This window comes from Halteromyces radiatus (genome assembly GCF_025201355.1).
Source record: "Halteromyces radiatus strain CBS 162.75 chromosome Unknown BX664scaffold_4, whole genome shotgun sequence".
Classification (NCBI taxonomy): domain Eukaryota; kingdom Fungi; phylum Mucoromycota; class Mucoromycetes; order Mucorales; family Cunninghamellaceae; genus Halteromyces; species Halteromyces radiatus.
This window is the reverse complement of record NW_026251690.1, coordinates 3,252,766-3,270,714: the sequence shown is the minus strand read 5'-3', so window position 1 is coordinate 3,270,714 and position 17,949 is coordinate 3,252,766. Positions and strand designations below refer to the sequence as shown.

The following is a 17,949-nucleotide window of genomic DNA, read 5'->3' as shown; positions in this document are numbered from 1 at the left end:
ATGTAAAAGGTTCATCGTTTAAGTGGTTTAGCCTGAGCATTTCTTTTTTTTTTTTTTTTATCTCTCTTCCTTACCCCACACTCTTTTTTTTTTATTTTCTTTCCGCTATTTATATTGCTTATCAATGACGTCTCACCAACCTCATAGACAAGCAAGAAGACGATTAAAACAACTTGGAAAGAATTTGACTGGATCTCATGATGGTTGGACTGATTCAGAAGAAGACGAACTTGTTCAAGAAGGTAAGTTATTTTTTAATTAATACGTATTTCGATCTGTCTTTATCTAGTGATACTAAACCAACAATTGTTTCTTTTCTTTTTTTTTTGGGATACTTTTCAGTGAATATTAAGTCTGTTAGAATTGGTGATGTCGTGATGCCTGTACAACCAGCTCTAAACCCTGAATTAGTTCCTGAACATGAAGGTCCTCTCTATGACGATTCTCAGGTACATATTGAATTGGATACACCTTCAACAATGGATAAATTCATTTTCTTTTTTTCTTTTTTTTTTTTTTTGTCATTATAGGAAATATTAAGACATTTGCGATGGTAAGTGATATCTTTATTGGGCTAGAAAATTGGTATTTGTCATATTTTATTAACTCCATTTTGCTTGAATTTTTACATATAGGATGATGCAAAAGGACAAGGTAGAAAAAAAAAAATCATGATCCTCAATCACATGATAATCATTTCATTCTTTCTCTTCTTTTTTTTTTTTTTTTCTTTTTTTGGGATACATAGCTTGGACAAGATATTTTCTTGATTGGCCCACCTGGTCCTCTACGCCGAAACTTGGTGATGAAATACGCGGAAATGACTCAACGAGAGTAAGTGATTCTATTATCATTATCATCATGCTTATATATATATATATTTTAGAATTGAATATGTTGCATTATCCAAAGATGTGACTGATGGTGATCTCAAACAAAGGCGTGAGTTATCCGGTGGTACTTCTTTTTACGTTGATCAAGCTGCTGTTCGTGCTGCTGTACATGGTAGAATCCTGGTTTTGGATGGTATTGAAAAGGCTGAACGCAATGTCTTGCCCATTTTGAATAATCTTTTGGAAAATCGTGAAATGTCTTTGGATGATGGTAGATTTTTAACAACAAAAGATGTCAAGGATAATTATGGTGACACAAAGTTTGAAAAAGTGGATAGCCGATTTCTTGTTTTTGCATTGGGTAATCATAGTATTAGTATGTCATGAAATTCCGAGGTATTAATCATAGATTATTTTTATTTTTATTATTATTATTATAGGCTTACCTGTTCCTCCATATGTTGGATACCCATTGGATCCTCCTTTACGCTCTCGATTCCAAAGTCGTGATATCAAAGCACCTGGTTATTCAAGTCAATTGGATCATTTAATGACCCTCACAACAAATAAATCTTGCAAACCCTTACTGGAGAAGGTGGTCTCTATTAGTCAAGTATTAGGTCTTCAAGGTGATAAATCTGCTGCTCGTGAAATAGAAGTACCTGAATTCCCAATGACATTGAACAGTGTTGCATTGTTACTTTCCTTATTACCAAATATACACCCTCGCTTCTTGGTGGATCTACTTTACCCTTATCCTCTGTTACCTACCTGTGATCTTGAACAACTTGGTGTGATTGAAGCTGCCTATAGACGCTTTGGAGTCAAATCGGCTGTGGTGGAAGCCCATGAAGAAGCTAGACAAACATTTTCTGGATATGTTTTGGAGAATTTGGAACAAAATCAACAACCTTTGATTTCTATCGATGCTTACAATTATATTTATAAGGCCATCGCTACTTTCTCTCATATTTCTAGTACTCCAATTGGTCTTCCTATCTATTGTGGTCCAAACGAAGGTTGCCCTGCAGAATACTTTATTGAAACTCCCTATCACAAGGCAATCTTCACATCCATGGTGATTGTTCATGCAAGTGGTCAAGATATGTGTTTAATTGGTACTTACAAAGGTGTTGGCAAGTCAGCATTGGTTCGTCATTGTAAGTGATAATAAATATGATATGACATGTTAGCTTATCTTTTTTTTTTTAAAAAAAAAAAATATAGTTGCCAGAAAACTTGGTTATTCCATTGATTATATCCCTCTTTATCGTGATATGTCTTCAAGAGATTTACTTCAACGTCGATCAACAACTCCAACTGGTGATACAGTGTGGGAGGTAATAATAATAAAAAAAAAAAAACGTCTTTCCATGCAAAATAACCTGATATTGTTATTTTTTTTCCAGAACTCTTTATTAGTGGAAGCAGCTATTCATGGTCACTTGGCAGTTTTGGATGGTATTGAAGCTTTATCTTATGGCACTCTCAATACTCTTCAACGTCTTGTGTCTGAACGTGAAACTCAATTACCTGATGGTACTCGATTGATCAATGCTCACCGCTATGAAAAACTGATGAAAAAGAACAAGCTATCTGTGGAGGAATTGGAAAAGAAGAAATTGATTCCTATTCATCCATCATTTCGTATTATTGCTTTGGCTCGTGCTGCTACTACTGGTCAAAATGATGGAAAAGCTGGTTCATGGTTGACAGCTGAAATCTTGTCCATGTTCCAATTCATTGTGGTCGACACTTTACCTTCAGTAGAAGAACAGGAAGTACTGTCCAGTTTGTCTCCCGGTGTGGATGAAGACAAATTACGTCAACTTTTGAACTTTGCTCGTCGTTTACGTCGCGACACTGATGAAACTATCCGTATGCTTTCAAGCGCATTATCCACTCGACAGTTGATCCGTATTTGCCGTCGTCTCTCTTATTTTGATAATGAAAGCTTATACAAGGCCATTCACAAAGCTGCTCTGTCTCGATTTATGCCTGTGGTTGCTCGTGATGCATTACATGATATTATGCTTGCTAATGGTATCTATCCTCCCAAGACTGACACTCATGTTGAACAAGTAAAGATGAGAAAAAAAAAAGGAAGGCAACAACAAGCGAGAACTAATGATTTTACTATTTATATATCTCTAGCTTCAAATTCAAGTTTTACCTTCAAGAGAACATCCTGAAAAGATTCGTATTGGAAATGTTGAAGAACAAATATTCAGGGGTGGCGATCCAATGCTTATTCCAAACGTTGTGTTCCATGAAAATCCTGCTCATACTGAAATTTTGATGGAAATGCTCAAGGATTACCAACTTGGTAAGAAGGAAAAGAGAAGAAAAAAAAAACTTCTTGTTGATTGATTTGATTACTCTTTATCATAGGTGATCACTTACTTTTGATTGGAAATCAAGGTGTTGGCAAAAACAAACTGGCTGACTACTTTTTACAACTTCTTAAACTGCCTCGTGAATATATCCAACTTCATCGTGATAGTACCGTACAAAGTTTGACAACAACCCCTGCCATTCGTGAAGGTGTCCTTTTGTTTGAAGATTCTCCTCTTGTGAAAGCTGTTACAAATGGTAAAAGATTGCTTTTTTTTTTTTTTTTTTATTCAAGGGGGAATTGATTATTGGTTTACTTTTTTTTTTTAGGTACTATTCTGGTTGTAGATGAAGCAGACAAAGCTCCTACTTATGTCACAGCCGTATTGAAAAGTTTGGTAGAAGATGGACAAATGGTGCTTGGTGATGGTCGACGTATTATTTCAAAAGAGTCTGATATTCAAGAAAGTGATCGATATATCATGGTGCATCCTAATTTCCGTATGCTTGTATTGGCCAATCGCCCTGGTAAGAAAACGATTTGATAAAGTAAATACGATGTATTCTTGACTCACATTCCACCCCTTTTTTTTCTCTCTTTCTTTTTTAGGTTATCCTTTCCTTGGAAATGACTTTTACCGTGAAATTGGTGATGTCTTTAGTTGTCATGCTATTGATAACCCTGATATGGAATCTGAGGTAAAATTTAATGGATATATATTTGTATGATACTAGTTATTTGATATTTGATTTTTGTATGGTAGATGTTCTTACTTCGAAAATATGGTCCCAATGTACCTGAAGATTTGTTACGTAAACTCTCTAGTGCTTTCAGTGACCTTCGCAAATTGACAGATGAAGGGTCAGTAATTATTATTTTGAAAAAAAAAAAAAGAATTAATCAAAATGTTTAACGCTAGTTTTTTTTTTTCTATTTAGATTGATATCATATCCCTATTCAACTCGTGAACTTGTCAACATCGTACGCCATTTGCAGGTAAAATTAAATTAAAAAAGACGACTTCTAATAGTAGATTTTTTTTAATACTAATTTTGAATTATTGAAATTATAATAGGATTATCCCGATGAAGGCATCTCCAAAATTCTTCGTAATGTATTCGATTTTGATCAATATGATCAAGCATCCAAAGAGCTTTTGATTGAAATTTTTGAAAAACATGGTATCCCTATTGGCCTCGACTCTGAATTTAGCATGGCACTTGGTGATATTATTGATCTTGGAGCACCTGTATTAACTGAACGCTGGACTCGTGTAAATAATGCTCAACAACATGCCAAGGTTGAAATCGCTGACATTGCTATTCGTGGTGGATGGGATTTGGATCTGGACAAAAAATGGCGTGAACTTGATCGCAAGGAAGGTCGCTCTACCGTCTTTTCCGAACAATTATACACTTTTGACATTCCAACTCGTGGTGAAGCCCTTGATATATCAGCAGTTGATGATGGTACACTTTTTGCAGTAACAACAAGCCCAGTAACACTCCATCGTATTGAACCTAATCATCGTAAAGTTGACAGTCTGGACCTTTATGAGTATTTCCCACTTCAACGCTCGCCTCCTCGTCTACGCATCACTATGATCAAAAATCGTCAAGGAGAACTCAAATATGTGGCTTTACACAATCCATCCAACAACGAACTGTTATGCTGTGATTTCAATAAGAAGACCGTGGTATCTGTGGTGATTCGTGGATTGGAACCTATCAAGTCCATTATGTGTAACAACCTCAATTCAGCAGGTATTCTTGTATTTTACCAAAACGATCTGGATACAGTCGCCGTATTGGATTTTAACACGTCGAAACAATATACTATCAAGTTACCTGTTCGTATCAATCATCTACTTGTAGCTGAATCTGGCTTTTGGATCGCTAATGGTAGTCGTGACGGATACACTTATGCAATTCATAATGCCGACAATGGAAACGTACCTACAATTGTGGAACCAATTCAAGTGATGGGACAAAATGGATATACCGTGGGTGAAATCGCCAATGTTTTTACACAACAAGACAGTGGAAAGGTATTACATCATGCCAAGGCTGACCGATTTGGGTCTGTAGCCGATGGATGGTCTGCAAATCAATTTTTGAATGGGACAGGTGTGATTGATATTTCCTCCTACTTTGATATCACTCGTACCAATGCGCCAATGCCAATGAAAATCTGGGGATCTGCTTTATTTTTGGAACGTACTCAACAGTTGGCTATTATTCATCCATCTACGACTGGTCGAGCAGAAAGCACGCTGGATTTATTGAACACAGCAACACATCAAGTATGGCGTATTCGATTACCACTGTCTTCTATGGGTGAACCTACCGGTGATATCAATGGTGTGACAAGTTTCTCTCATTTCCAAATTGAACGATCGGTTGCTACTTTATGTGAACTAGCCAATGGTCATTTGGTTACTATGGACAATGCTGGTACTGTGCGCGTATTCCAAGTGAATCCCAAGGACTTGTATCAATCTGCGACTACTTGGAAACAAATGGTTGGAGTGGATCAAAAGGCACTCTCTGTCATCTATGAATCAGATAAGGTAATCCCAAGTGAAATCTTATATATATATATATATATATATATATATGGAAACATATATCGATGTGCTTATTATTATCTTTTCTTTCCTTTTTTTTTTTTTTTTTTTTTTTTTATGATAGAAACCTGGACAAGAAGGTGAACAACGAGATGGACAAGAACAACAAGATGGAAATCAAGGTGGAGATACCAATACCAAATGCGATGGAAATGGTGACGGAAAAGGATCCGGTGGTAATCAAGGCACTGGTGATGGAGAAGGTGGTCAAGGTGGTGGAGGTGGCCAAGGTGGTGGAGGTGGTGGCTTCAACGGCAGTGGTGATCGTGACAATGAAAATGGTCGTGAAGAAGCAAGTTTTGAAGATATCAATAATTTGAAATTGGTAAGATTTATCCAATTTTATTATTCTTCTTATTCGTTGATGATGATGATTATTTTGTATTTTATAGAAAACTGCTGATAGTGATACGACTAAAGAAATCTCTGAAGCCAAAAAGTAAGTTATACCTTAGATTATTTTTTTTTAGATGAACTTTTTTTTTTGATTATTATTATTAGGGAAATGCATGATAATGCCATGGAAAAGATGCTAAGCAAAATGGAAATGAATCGTGCTGATTATGATGTAAGTGAAAAAGGAAAATGTAATAATTTGTATTGATTCTTTTTTTTTTTTTTTTTCTATTGTTAATAGATGTTCCAAACTTATTTGGATAATGTACGGCGTGAAATCCGAGAACTCCGAGTCATTCTGGAAAGTGTGGAAGCCAAGAATAAGGAACGTGTGTGGTTGAAAAATCAAGCATCTGGTGACTTGGATGATACAAAAATGTAAGTGAAAAAAAAAAAAGAGATGTGGCGCTCATTACCTTATACACCTTTTTTTTTTTTTTTTTTTATCTTTTAGTATTGAAGGATTGACTGGTGAACGTGCTATTTACAAGAAACGTGGTGAAGATGATCCTGAAATTGGACTTTTCCAAGATAAGCCAAAACGAATGAATTTTGTATTTGATTTATCTGCAAGGTAAAGATCTATTAGAAATAGATTATTGTTCATCAACTGACTGATCTCCCTATAGTATGTTCCGCTTCAATACTCATGATCGTCGACTAGAAAGGTCCATGGAAGTAGCATTGATGTTAATGGAAGCTTTCCGTGGTTTCGAACACAAGTTTGCCTATCGTATTATTGGTCATAGTGGTGACAGTGCCAATATTGAATTTGTCAAGCCCGGAAATTATCCAAAGACTGAAAAGGAAGAATTTGATATTATCAGTAAAATGCGTGCCCATTCTCAATATTGTTTAAGTGGAGGTAAGATTGGAAATAAAAAAAAAAAAAAAAAAGGAACTCACTTCTTTTTTTTTTTTTTTTTTATGAATAGACAATACACTTGGAGCTGCTGCCCACTCTGTTAAGGAAATCGTTACTGAAGAAGGGGATGATTATTTTGTTGTGATTCTATCTGATGCTAATATTGCTCAATACAACATTCATCCAAAGGATATTGCTCGAAGTACAGTCATTTAGAAATGATTTCAATGTTTTGCTAACTTGTATTTTTTTTTTTTTAGTACTCAAATCGGATGATCGTGTGACAGCCCAAATGGTATTCATTGGATCCATTCAGGATCAAGCAGAACAGTAAGTAAAAAAGAAAAAAAAGAGGCTAATCATGCCATTTATTGATCTTGTTATTGTCGAATTCAATAGGTTGAAGAAAGCACTTGGAAGTCATGCTCATATTTGTGTGGAAAACAAGGAATTGCCCAAGATAATGAAATCTCTCTTCTTGGCCTCCATGGTGAAATAGATTAGATTTATTAGAATATTTTTTTATCTACTCTTCTTTTGTATTTATATAAACATATGATCACATCTTTTTTTTTCTTTAATTCCGTTTGATCAGTTTCATATTTTACTACATAGAGCTTATGGTTGGATATGCATGATGGCAAGCCAACATCTCAGAATATTAGTCTTCCTTGCCAAAGCTGTGAGAATAGAGAGACAGATTCACGTCGGCTTCAGCATATAAATATATCCTAGTTTTCATTTTATAAAACATCCATTGTAAGTTATTTTCTTTCAAAGTAAAAAAAAAAAAAAAAAAAAAAAAAAAAAAAAAAAAAAAAAAAAAAAAAAAAAAAAAAAAAAAAGAAAGAAAAGGATCTCACTTTTCATCCACCATTCATACCGGACAGCAAACTTTGTCGTTTCATTTCATGGATTCCTCTCTAAAAGATAGTTGTGCAAGGGGAAACAGAAAATTTGTCTCCAACTATATAATCAGCCTTTCTCGTCAGTCATTAATGCAAATCTCAAACTCTCTTCCCATTGGCTACACTGCTAAAGAGTAGCTGTAAGTTTGATCATCGCTTTTTATTGGTCAGCTTATCCCACAGCGAGAAAATGGAAATTGAAAAATTTGGACCCTTTTCTTGGTAATGTAATATCTTTGTATCTCGATCAAAATTCATCATCATCATATCAGATTTAGACTGAAGATACATGAGAACATTCTCTTTCACTTGCATTAATAGCATTTTATACCTTACCTCCCAATTTATAGAGTAATTTAAAAAAAATAAAGGTTGATATGATCATGTCATATTCAATATTGAACATTATCCAAAAATATTATCATCATTAGAATCCTTTCAAATAAGTAATTTTAACAATAGGTAATAACTTTTCATTGATCAGGTTATTACATAATGAGAAAAAAATGCTGTTTGAAGTATCTTCCAGCCTGAGAACCTCTTTATATTTTTGTATTTCGTTTAAAAATGGAAATCATCTCACCCAATTTGGACTGAACATACATTAAATTATTCTCTTTCAATTGTATTAATAACAGTTTATACTTTACCTATCCTAGTTTTAAAGTAAATTTAAAAAAAGGTAAAAATAGGGCATATCGGAGTGTGAAAAGGGTCCATACCACAATTTGCAATCAAGGATAAAAAAAGGGATTTATATAGCTGGGGTTGGTAGTCTGGGTGCCAAGATCTTCGGATCCTCTGAGCAAGACATTATTAAAGTCGAAATAAAAAAGAAGTGGGATGTATTGATGGACGAAGTTACGGCGTTGCGTCTAAGATTGTAGTGGTCTGATTCATTCTTTCGCTGCTAGAGTTTCCTGATGGTTTCCTGATGGTTACTCGAAACACAACAATGGGGAGATATCACACAGGAGATGAACATCATATGGACCGAGTAATGGACATCGTAAAATACTACCCACTTCGCCCGTTTTTTTTTTTTTTTTTTTTTTTTTTTTTTTTTTTTTTTTTTTTTACAACTATTCAATCCATTCATATCTTTTTACTTTTTTTTTTCTTTCTTCATTATTCAACAAGTCAACAACTATCAAGGTCATATCATTGTCATGACTTTTTGGTAATCAAATTATATTTATTATAAGATAAAAACATTTACAAAAAGTAAACTCACTTTAGTTTGGACCAATGAACAATTATCAATAAAAGTAACTTTTAACTTTTATTATCTCATTAGGAAGCAAGCTTCTTGATTTATCTTTCTCAAACACAATCAAAATCAATCGAATAATATCATATAATGATCTAAAATACCTTTACACCAATCTCTGTAATAGGACTATGAAAGTGTAAAGTTCAAAAAAGAAAACTATGCGACTGTCTTCTAATCCTCTTCTTCTTCTTCTTTTTCTTCTTTTTCTTCTTTTTTTTTTTATATATCTTTTTGTGTATAAACTATTCCAACTTTTTTACTAGATTCGCCCTTTGTTCTTGTAAACTACAATTACTATGATGAAAGGTAAGCTTTATTACAAAACAAAAAATAATTTTTTTTCTTTTCTTTCTAACCTTACTCTTTTCTCTATCTCTTTCTCTTTTTGTAATATAATCATGTACTTTCTTCTGGTCTTTATCTTTTTATTGGTTCAGTATCATCTAGCCGTTATTCTTCTTTTTTCTCTTGGCTCTTTGTATTTGATATTCTCTGTACGATGATGGTAAGTCTGAAAAAAAAAGAAGATCAAAGGGGAATCTAGATACACAAATACTAGCAACTGACATCTTTTTTTTTAAAAAAAAAAAAAAAAAAAAAAGAAAGATAGATCTACGATTATGACAGGTATACAATAGGAAAAGTTGAATGGATGTACAACAGAATCAACAAACGGAAGGTAAAAGACGAGCAAACTGGATGGAATGGAGATGCAACTGGATCAACTGTTGTAGATGAACAGGCAATCAATAGGAATGGAACACATACAGTCATAGGGTGAATAATATATGGACAACGATATCAACTGGATGAATAGATGATGACACTTTACTTTTCACTTTGGATGTTATCGTATTGACTCTTTGATGGATTAATAATTTAATTATATAGTAATATCTATATTACAATACCTAGTATATCATCTTCTTCAATAAAGTCATACTTATATTATATCGTCATCATCATCATATTAAACTTAGACTGAACATAGATGAAAACATTCTCTTTCGCTTACATTAATGATGGTTTATATCTTATCTCCCAATTTATAGAGTAAATTAAAAAAAAAAATAAAGGTCAATATCGTCATCCCTCATGCAATATCGATCATCATCCAATAAAATTACTATCATTAGATTCCTCTCAAAAAAGTAGTCTAATATCATTTAATGCCATTTTATCACTTATTTTGCCATCTAATGTACAATGATCACCAACAACATTTCTTCCATTTTTCGAAAAATTGCCTGATGGACCCCTGACGATTCGTTTTTACAGCCAAACTTTGGCTGAGGAGTTCGAAAATTTTGGCTGTAAAATCCAAAATATTCAAAAAAAAAGAAAGATGAATCTACAACGCTAAATAGCTCTAATCATCTTTCAAATCAGATTTTTAAGATTAAATCTATTATCATAATGTGTAAGCATTATTAACAAAAAAATGTTTATACAACCTATGATGACTTCTTTAGTTAGTGGATCAAAAAAGCAGTCTGTCGATCATGCGTAGAAAATCGCAGAAAAAGGTCATCTGTCACCTAATCTCACTCAAAAAAAGAAATCTTCAAGTCCCATTTTGTAGGATCAACCATAACATAAAAAAAAAAATATTAATAAAATACGTGTATATTGTCTATGACCCTTTTTATTATTATTATTATTATTATTAACAAAGCTATATTTATCATTAAAGATATCGCATTACTGTTGAGAAAAAAAGGATAATTTCTGAGTCTCAAGCTGCCTAATTTTTAGTGAGACTCCAATCTGAAATACGTCGCTCTGTTTCTTTCTTTTTTTTTCGATAGAATCATGTCAGAAACACCACCACAACCTATTGAATATGTACCATACAAAGACGAACATCAATTACCATCCATCATTCGGTTGATTGAAAATGATCTCTCCGAACCTTACTCCATTTATACCTATCGTTATTTCATTCATAACTGGCCTCACCTTTGCTTTTTGGTAACAAAAAAAAAAAAAAAAAAAAAAAAAAAAAAAAGAGAGCGATTCAATATGACTCATGTATATTTTTGGATGTATTGTTTTAGGCAATGGATGGGGAAGCATGCGTTGGGGTGATTATATGCAAATTGGATCCTCATAAAGATCGGTTAAGAGGATATATCGCCATGTTGGCAGTGGCCAAAGATTATCGAAAACGAGCTATTGGGAGTACACTGGTGCAACGAGCGGTGCATGCCATGAAACAACAACAAGCTGATGAGATCGTGCTGGAGACTGAATTCACTAACCAAGGCGCTTTGAGCTTATACCAACGTTTAGGTTTTATCAAGGACAAACGGCTTTATCGTTACTATTTGAATGGTATCGATGCTTTTCGATTGAAATTGTTTTGTAATACCATGGTCAAGGATAGTTAGTTTACTATTATTATTATTATTTTTTTATTTAGATTATTATTGTATATACATTCAATTTAATAAAAATCCAATTCTTGTTGTTTTTGATGGCATACTAGTGATAGTGGAAAAGAATACATTTATTGATACATTGATAATAAAGGGCAAGACTAAACTAATCGTCTATATCATTCTAAAGGGGATTGCTTATTCATGTAGAATTCTTCGGCCACTTCAGGATCCTATTAATAACATGAAAAAGAAGGTTAGCTAGAAAAAATCTCTAATATCCTTTTTTTTTTTATTTGTTTACCAATAAAAGTTGCGATGCCAAAGAAAAGACGGAAAATACACCATGTCGCATACCAGAAGAGACTCTATACATTCGTTGTTCAAATTGTTCCAATTTAGTCTTGAGAGAGATAGTTGGATCCATGACTTGTTGTTGTTCCATAGGTACTTCAGAAGCAAGCATTGCATCTATAGCCTTCTCTGATGATGTGTTGACTCGTGTTGGTTTTGTTGGAGATTGTGATGATGATGACCATGCTGTTGAAGATGACGATGATGATGTTGGGTCACCTGCCATGAACTTTTTGATACCATCATAAAATGAATCTGATCGAGAAGCTGCTTGTCGATCAGCATGCATAGCACGTTCACTGGTAACATCATGAATGAATATTTTGATAACTTGATCAGGAAATTGATGGTAAATTTTGGAATATCTAAAAAAAAAAAAATGATGATGATGATTAATAACCATTCCGCCACTCTTTTATATATATATATATATATATATACATTTCAGGATCAATTTCACCAGAGTCACCAACAAGAATAAATTTGCGTTGAGGGAAATCTTGAAGGATAGCGGTGATGGTATCTAATTTGTGTTTTCCAGGTTTACCAAGAAGCAGACTTTGAGTAGAAACTAAACGCAAATGAACACTGCCTTTTGGAAATTGATTGTCTTGAAGAAATTCTTGTAACGCCGGATATACTTGCCAAGGGGAATTGGAGACATAATGGATTTTTGCACCTTCTGAGTACCATGATTGATATACATTGGACATGCCTGGGACCTCTTTTGCTTTTCTAAAAAATGTATTTTGTAATACCATATCCTTGCCATCCAAAATGTCCGTAATTTTGATAGTGTCGTCTATATCTGATATCACTGAAATGCCAGTAGGATCAATCATATCTACAGAACCAATATGGGGTGCAAGATCTAGATATATATATAAAAAAAAAATAAGCAAGTATTCCTTCTTTCTATCATAACACTACCTAATCCAACAAATCTAGCTTCCAATTCCAAACACTTTTGTTGTATTCGAGTAGTACATTCATCTGGATCCAAATAGAGAATATGTTGAAACCTTCCACTGGGTCCAGAGTTGATGGCTTCAATAATATGATTTCCTGTCCAACTCAATACCATTTCAATACCGCGCATTGTCTGACATCGAAACTGATTGAATAAATTGGTAAAATGAGCATACTCAGCAGAGTTGGCAGCCACACCTCCATACGTTCGTCCAGCAGCTAAGCAAGAAGAAAAATGAAGTATACATGAGTATAAATATATATCTTAATTTCCTTTTTTTTTTTTTTTGTTTTTTGTTTTTACCCAACATCCAACGATCTACCCGACTTGAAGTAGGCATTATAAAAGTCCAACCACATAATTTCACTTTCCACTTGATTTGCTGTTGGTCATCCAGTACCTTAGCCGCATACGTTGGGAAGATGATACATTGTATTTTATCATTGATAGGATCAGTAATTGTTGACTCGTCACTATTAGTTGTCATGACTGATCGAGTTGACTGACTAGATGATAGAGGAGGATCATAATATTTGGATATTTCTTGTTTGATGACAGAACTCGTGGCATTGGCTAAATTTCGCAGTCGATCCCGTCGACGTATTCGTACATTATATTGACCACCGTCCATCAGTAAAACAAACAAATAAACAAAATATTTTTTTTCAAAAAAAAAAAAAAAAAAAAAAAAAAAGAAAGAAAGAAGGGAAAAAAAAAATGGAAGTACACCATAAATGAGTAAGAGAATTCTGGGTTTCAAATCAAAAGACAAAGCAGAAACCATGTAAAATGTCTTCCTCATCCAAAGAAGTTGTGACACTTTGTTTATTTACAAAATTGATCATCCATCATCCATCATTCATCATCATCAGAACAACCATGTTATCCCCACATTTGATTTCAAAAAAAAAAAATTGAAAGGACAATCGAGTGTTTATTTAATTCCAAAAGGAAATGATGATACTAACTACTACTACTATTCAAGTCGACTAGATTTATCCTTTGCTTTACGAGCAGCACGTTTGACCTTCTTCTTTCCTTGAATTTCAGATAAAATCTTTTCTCCCCAGTTGAAGCATTCGGGGCAAGCGACTTCTTTATGAGCAATACAACCTGGTTTACCTGAACCAACACGAACCCATTGATTGGTCACTGTGAAAGGCTCTCGGTCATCCCCTTTCCATTTCTTTTCCAGTTCTTCTTCTGATACTTTTTCTGTAAGCAAGTCCTCTATAGAGGTATTATTCATCATACGGTTGTCCGTTGGACACTATAATTGGAATCATCAAAGTTTGCTTTATTAGATCATCCTTTTTTTTTTTTTTTTTTTGTTCTTGGAAATCATTCACTTACTTTGTGACATAATTCTAACCCATGACGAGCACAGAAACTAAATCCATTCAAAGTGACAGTATCTGAATCCACCCAATTATAATTATCTTCTTGTTGACTGAATTGAGTATCCATTTAATGAAACGGGGGGAGAACTGGAAAATTAAAAGAGTGAGTGGTGAGAAAAAAAAGAAAACTAAAAAAAAAAAACAAAAAAACAAAAAAAACAAAAAGGTAAAAAAAAAAAATCATCATCATCATCAAGTCTTTTTATACCCTCCAATAAACAACTTTATTTCCGTTTTTTTTTTTTTTTCTCACACATATAGTACATCACCGTAATCAACACCATCATCCTCGTCTTTTAATTGAGTAAATATATAATAGGAACGAATATGTGGGATATTCAGCTAGAAGACCTGATTTTAAAATGATCATCATAATTTTTTTAAAACAAACGATATTTAGGAATATGTTTTGGCCATTACTTTTATACTATTTATTTTGAAACAACCATGATTATAAGAAGAAGCGCGTTTGTTTTAAGGAGACGAAGGTCGTGTGAACCTACAGTTTATTATTGTTATTACAGCATGAGAAAACAACAACTTGAGACAATTGACGCGCATATGAAAATCAAAATAATATGCTCTCTTATTTTTTTTTTATATATATTCACTCTTGGTGCATTCTTGTTCATAAAGAGATGCACTTTATGTTAATAGCTTTCCATTGTCATATATACATTCACACACAAATGGATCACATGGTCTCAACAACATATAATGCTTCAATTTTACTTTTTGTTTGTGCTACATCAACACTTTTTGCTCTTAACACTTATCTCATTCACACACTAGATAGAATGGTATTCATTAATAGGTACATAATCCATTCTTATCGAACGAGGTCAGCTTGGATCACTTTCATGCAATTTTTTTTAAACCCGCTAGTGGCTTATTAACCGACCCTCAATTTTTTTTTCTCTCACTCTTTTTTTTCCCTTTTCTTTCTTCTTAACCTTTTATACCATGTCCGCAGTGCCCAATCATGCTGGATCATGGTCTACTTTACCAACTCCACTCAGTGATGAAACGTAAATATTGAATTATCTATTGTTTATATATATATATTCATCATTTCTTTCATTTTCTTTTCATGTGTTATATATAGTCTAGAACAACTCTCTCTAATGGGCTTTGATACCATGACACCTGTACAAGCTGGTGCTATCCCACTTTTTTTGAAGAACAAAGACGTCGTGGTCGAGGTAATGGGATTAAAAAAAAAAGGAAGATGAAGAAAACAAAGGTCTCATTATTACTATTATTATTATTATTATTTTATTAGGCAGTGACTGGTTCAGGCAAGACTTTAGCCTTTGTGATCCCTATCATTGAAAAACTTTTAGGACGTGAAGATCCTTTGAAGAATCATGAAATTGGTGCCATGATTATTACGCCCACTCGGTAAGAAAGAAGAAAAAAAAAAGATTGATAAATGAATGTGATATTAATAATGAACGGTTTTATAGTGAACTTGCGCAACAAATATATACAGTATTTGACTCTTTTATACAAAATCACTCTCGATCGGAACAACTCAAGTTAGGATTATATATTGGCGGCACAACTACACTTCAACAAGATATGGTACAATTTAACAAAACTAAACCACGAATTCTTATTGGTACACCTGGACGATTAGAAGAAATGTTGATGAAATCCAACAAGTTGATTAATACAAAGGAACTCGAAGTATTGGTAATGGATGAAGCAGATAGGTTATTGGATATGGGATTTTCACAACAACTCAATCACATCATTGCACAATTACCAAAACAACGAAGAACTGGTTTATTCTCTGCTACAATGACTGATGCTATTTCGAATCTGGTCAAAGCTGGTCTACGTAATCCGGTTCGTGTGGTGGTCAAGGTCGAAGATTTGGAAAATAAAGGAAATACACAACGCACGCCCGCTTCTTTAGAGATTGACTATATTGTATGTGATCCTGAACAAAAATGGACTCAAGTAATACGACTTTTGGAACATGAATTACAACAACTCGAAGGTGCAAGAAAGTTTATCGTCTATGTGGCGACATGTGCTTGTGTGGATTATTTTTTTAAGCTCCTAAAGAAGCAGGCCTCTTTATCTGGTTATGATATTCACTCTTTACATGGTCAAATGGAAACCAAGCGTCGATCAGCAACTTATACTAGTTTCACGCAACTCCCACCTGCTGTTCCTGCCATCTTGCTCTGTACCGATGTTGCTTCTCGTGGTTTGGATATTCCTGATGTAGATTATGTAATCCAAGTTGACCCTCCTCAAGATCCAAAAGCTTTTGCTCATCGTTGTGGTCGTGCTGCTCGTGCTGGACGAAAAGGGAAAGCAACTGTATTACTGGTGCGTGGTCGTGAAGAAGCCTATGTTGAATTCTTGAAACTTAGGAAGATCCCTATTTCCCGTGCCAATTATCTTTTACCGAATGGTGTGACCAAGGACAATTCTTTCATACCCGACAATGATGATGAAACAGAAAAAGATGTCACCAGTTTACAAGTAGTAGATCCTTCTGTGGATCAATTGATTCATGATTTTAGGCAAGTGGTCAAGACAGATAGGGATATGTATGATCGTGGTATCAAGGCTTTTGTATCATGGGCTCGTGCTTACTCTAAACATGAAGCAAGTTATATCTTTAGAATCAAAGATCTGGATTTAGGTCGTGTGGCTACTGGTTATGGATTACTCAAAGTAAGGAAGAATTAGCTCTTTTATTAAAAATAATAACGACTTGCTTACAGTCTATTTTTGATATCATTTAAAGCTTCCAAAAATGCCAGAACTCAAAAATGCGAAACAAGTGACGTTTGAAGAAGTGGATATGGATGTATGTGGAATATGATGAACCGAATATAGTACGATGTTAACGATCTTTTATTATTATTATCATCATCTAGTGGAACGCTTATTCTTATACTGACAAGAACAAGGAACTGAAACGAAAAAGGGAACTAGAAGAAGCTGCTTTGAAACCAAAGAAACCTACTCCAGATACACGCAGACCAAAAAAGTAAGAATAAAGAATATCGAAGAAAAGGAATAATCTCTGATTTACTTTTTTATTATTACTATTATTATCAGGACAACGGCATGGTCTAATAAAATAGAAGCCAAGGATAGAAAGGCGGATCGACGACTGAAGAAGGATAGGAAAAAGGATTATTTGAAACGAAAACAAGATAGTCAACAAGACACCATGGATGATAATGATGACGATCTCGATGACAATGATTGGGACGATTTGGCAAAAGAAGAACGATTAGCGAAAAAGGTTCGAAAAGGAAAAATCTCTCGACAAGATTTTGATGCTATGATGAATGATGATGATCTTGATTTGTAGAATAGCTTCCTTTTTTTTTTTTTGTTTACCGTTATTATTATTTTTCCCTGCATGTATTCATTTTTACAATATTATGAATGCTTCGTGTATATTAGTTTATATTTTCATTGTCCATTTAGAATAGATTTCTTTTCCCATATTATTACAATAAATATTCAACAATTGGTTGTTATTATCATCAACTCAAGGAAGGATTTTTTTTTTACTCTAATATTTCTTTTTTTTTAAAAAAAAAAAAAAAACAAACAAATCACATATATATATATAA

At 33.8% G+C, this 17,949-nt stretch overlaps 5 protein-coding genes across 5 annotated transcripts; 3 read left to right on the top strand and 2 right to left on the bottom strand.

The window, feature by feature from the left end:
* Positions 1-74: 74 nt before the first annotated feature.
* Positions 75-7,636, top strand: BX664DRAFT_145084 (AAA domain-containing protein). Its single transcript, XM_051539872.1, has 25 exons — positions 75-242; positions 343-449; positions 531-553; positions 636-654; positions 749-834; positions 887-1,194; positions 1,274-1,993; positions 2,061-2,173; positions 2,243-2,914; positions 2,988-3,159; positions 3,225-3,425; positions 3,498-3,695; positions 3,778-3,866; positions 3,932-4,029; positions 4,107-4,164; positions 4,244-5,737; positions 5,859-6,119; positions 6,187-6,233; positions 6,296-6,362; positions 6,432-6,568; positions 6,645-6,764; positions 6,820-7,055; positions 7,126-7,257; positions 7,316-7,385; positions 7,455-7,636. The coding sequence occupies exons 1-25, from the start codon at positions 125-127 to the stop codon at positions 7,552-7,554; spliced, it is 5,646 nt and encodes a 1,881-aa protein (XP_051400779.1). The 5' UTR covers positions 75-124; the 3' UTR covers positions 7,555-7,636.
* A 3,407-nt stretch (positions 7,637-11,043) lies between these two features.
* BX664DRAFT_379544 (putative acyltransfersase) lies at positions 11,044-11,714 on the top strand. The gene is made up of 2 exons (XM_051548862.1): positions 11,044-11,207; positions 11,294-11,714. The coding sequence occupies exons 1-2, from the start codon at positions 11,049-11,051 to the stop codon at positions 11,624-11,626; spliced, it is 492 nt and encodes a 163-aa protein (XP_051400778.1). The 5' UTR covers positions 11,044-11,048; the 3' UTR covers positions 11,627-11,714.
* Positions 11,715-11,906: 192 nt separating this feature from the next.
* BX664DRAFT_365708 (uncharacterized protein) lies at positions 11,907-12,632 on the bottom strand (the record flags this gene model as incomplete). Its single annotated transcript, XM_051548486.1, has 3 exons — positions 11,907-12,333; positions 12,410-12,526; positions 12,556-12,632. The coding sequence occupies 3 exons, from the start codon at positions 12,630-12,632 to the stop codon at positions 11,907-11,909; spliced, it is 621 nt and encodes a 206-aa protein (XP_051400777.1).
* A 1,146-nt stretch (positions 12,633-13,778) lies between these two features.
* On the bottom strand, positions 13,779-14,480 carry BX664DRAFT_298014 (uncharacterized protein). The gene is made up of 2 exons (XM_051542262.1): positions 14,292-14,480; positions 13,779-14,208 (listed from the first exon to the last, which is right to left on the bottom strand). Exons 1-2 carry the CDS (start codon positions 14,403-14,405, stop codon positions 13,915-13,917), a joined length of 408 nt encoding a protein of 135 aa, XP_051400776.1. The 5' UTR covers positions 14,406-14,480; the 3' UTR covers positions 13,779-13,914.
* Positions 14,481-14,890: 410 nt separating this feature from the next.
* On the top strand, positions 14,891-17,853 carry BX664DRAFT_281265 (P-loop containing nucleoside triphosphate hydrolase protein). The gene is made up of 7 exons (XM_051541515.1): positions 14,891-15,366; positions 15,444-15,540; positions 15,621-15,739; positions 15,805-17,032; positions 17,106-17,168; positions 17,239-17,351; positions 17,423-17,853. The coding sequence occupies exons 1-7, from the start codon at positions 15,302-15,304 to the stop codon at positions 17,679-17,681; spliced, it is 1,944 nt and encodes a 647-aa protein (XP_051400775.1). The 5' UTR covers positions 14,891-15,301; the 3' UTR covers positions 17,682-17,853.
* The last annotated feature ends 96 nt before the right edge of the window (positions 17,854-17,949 follow it).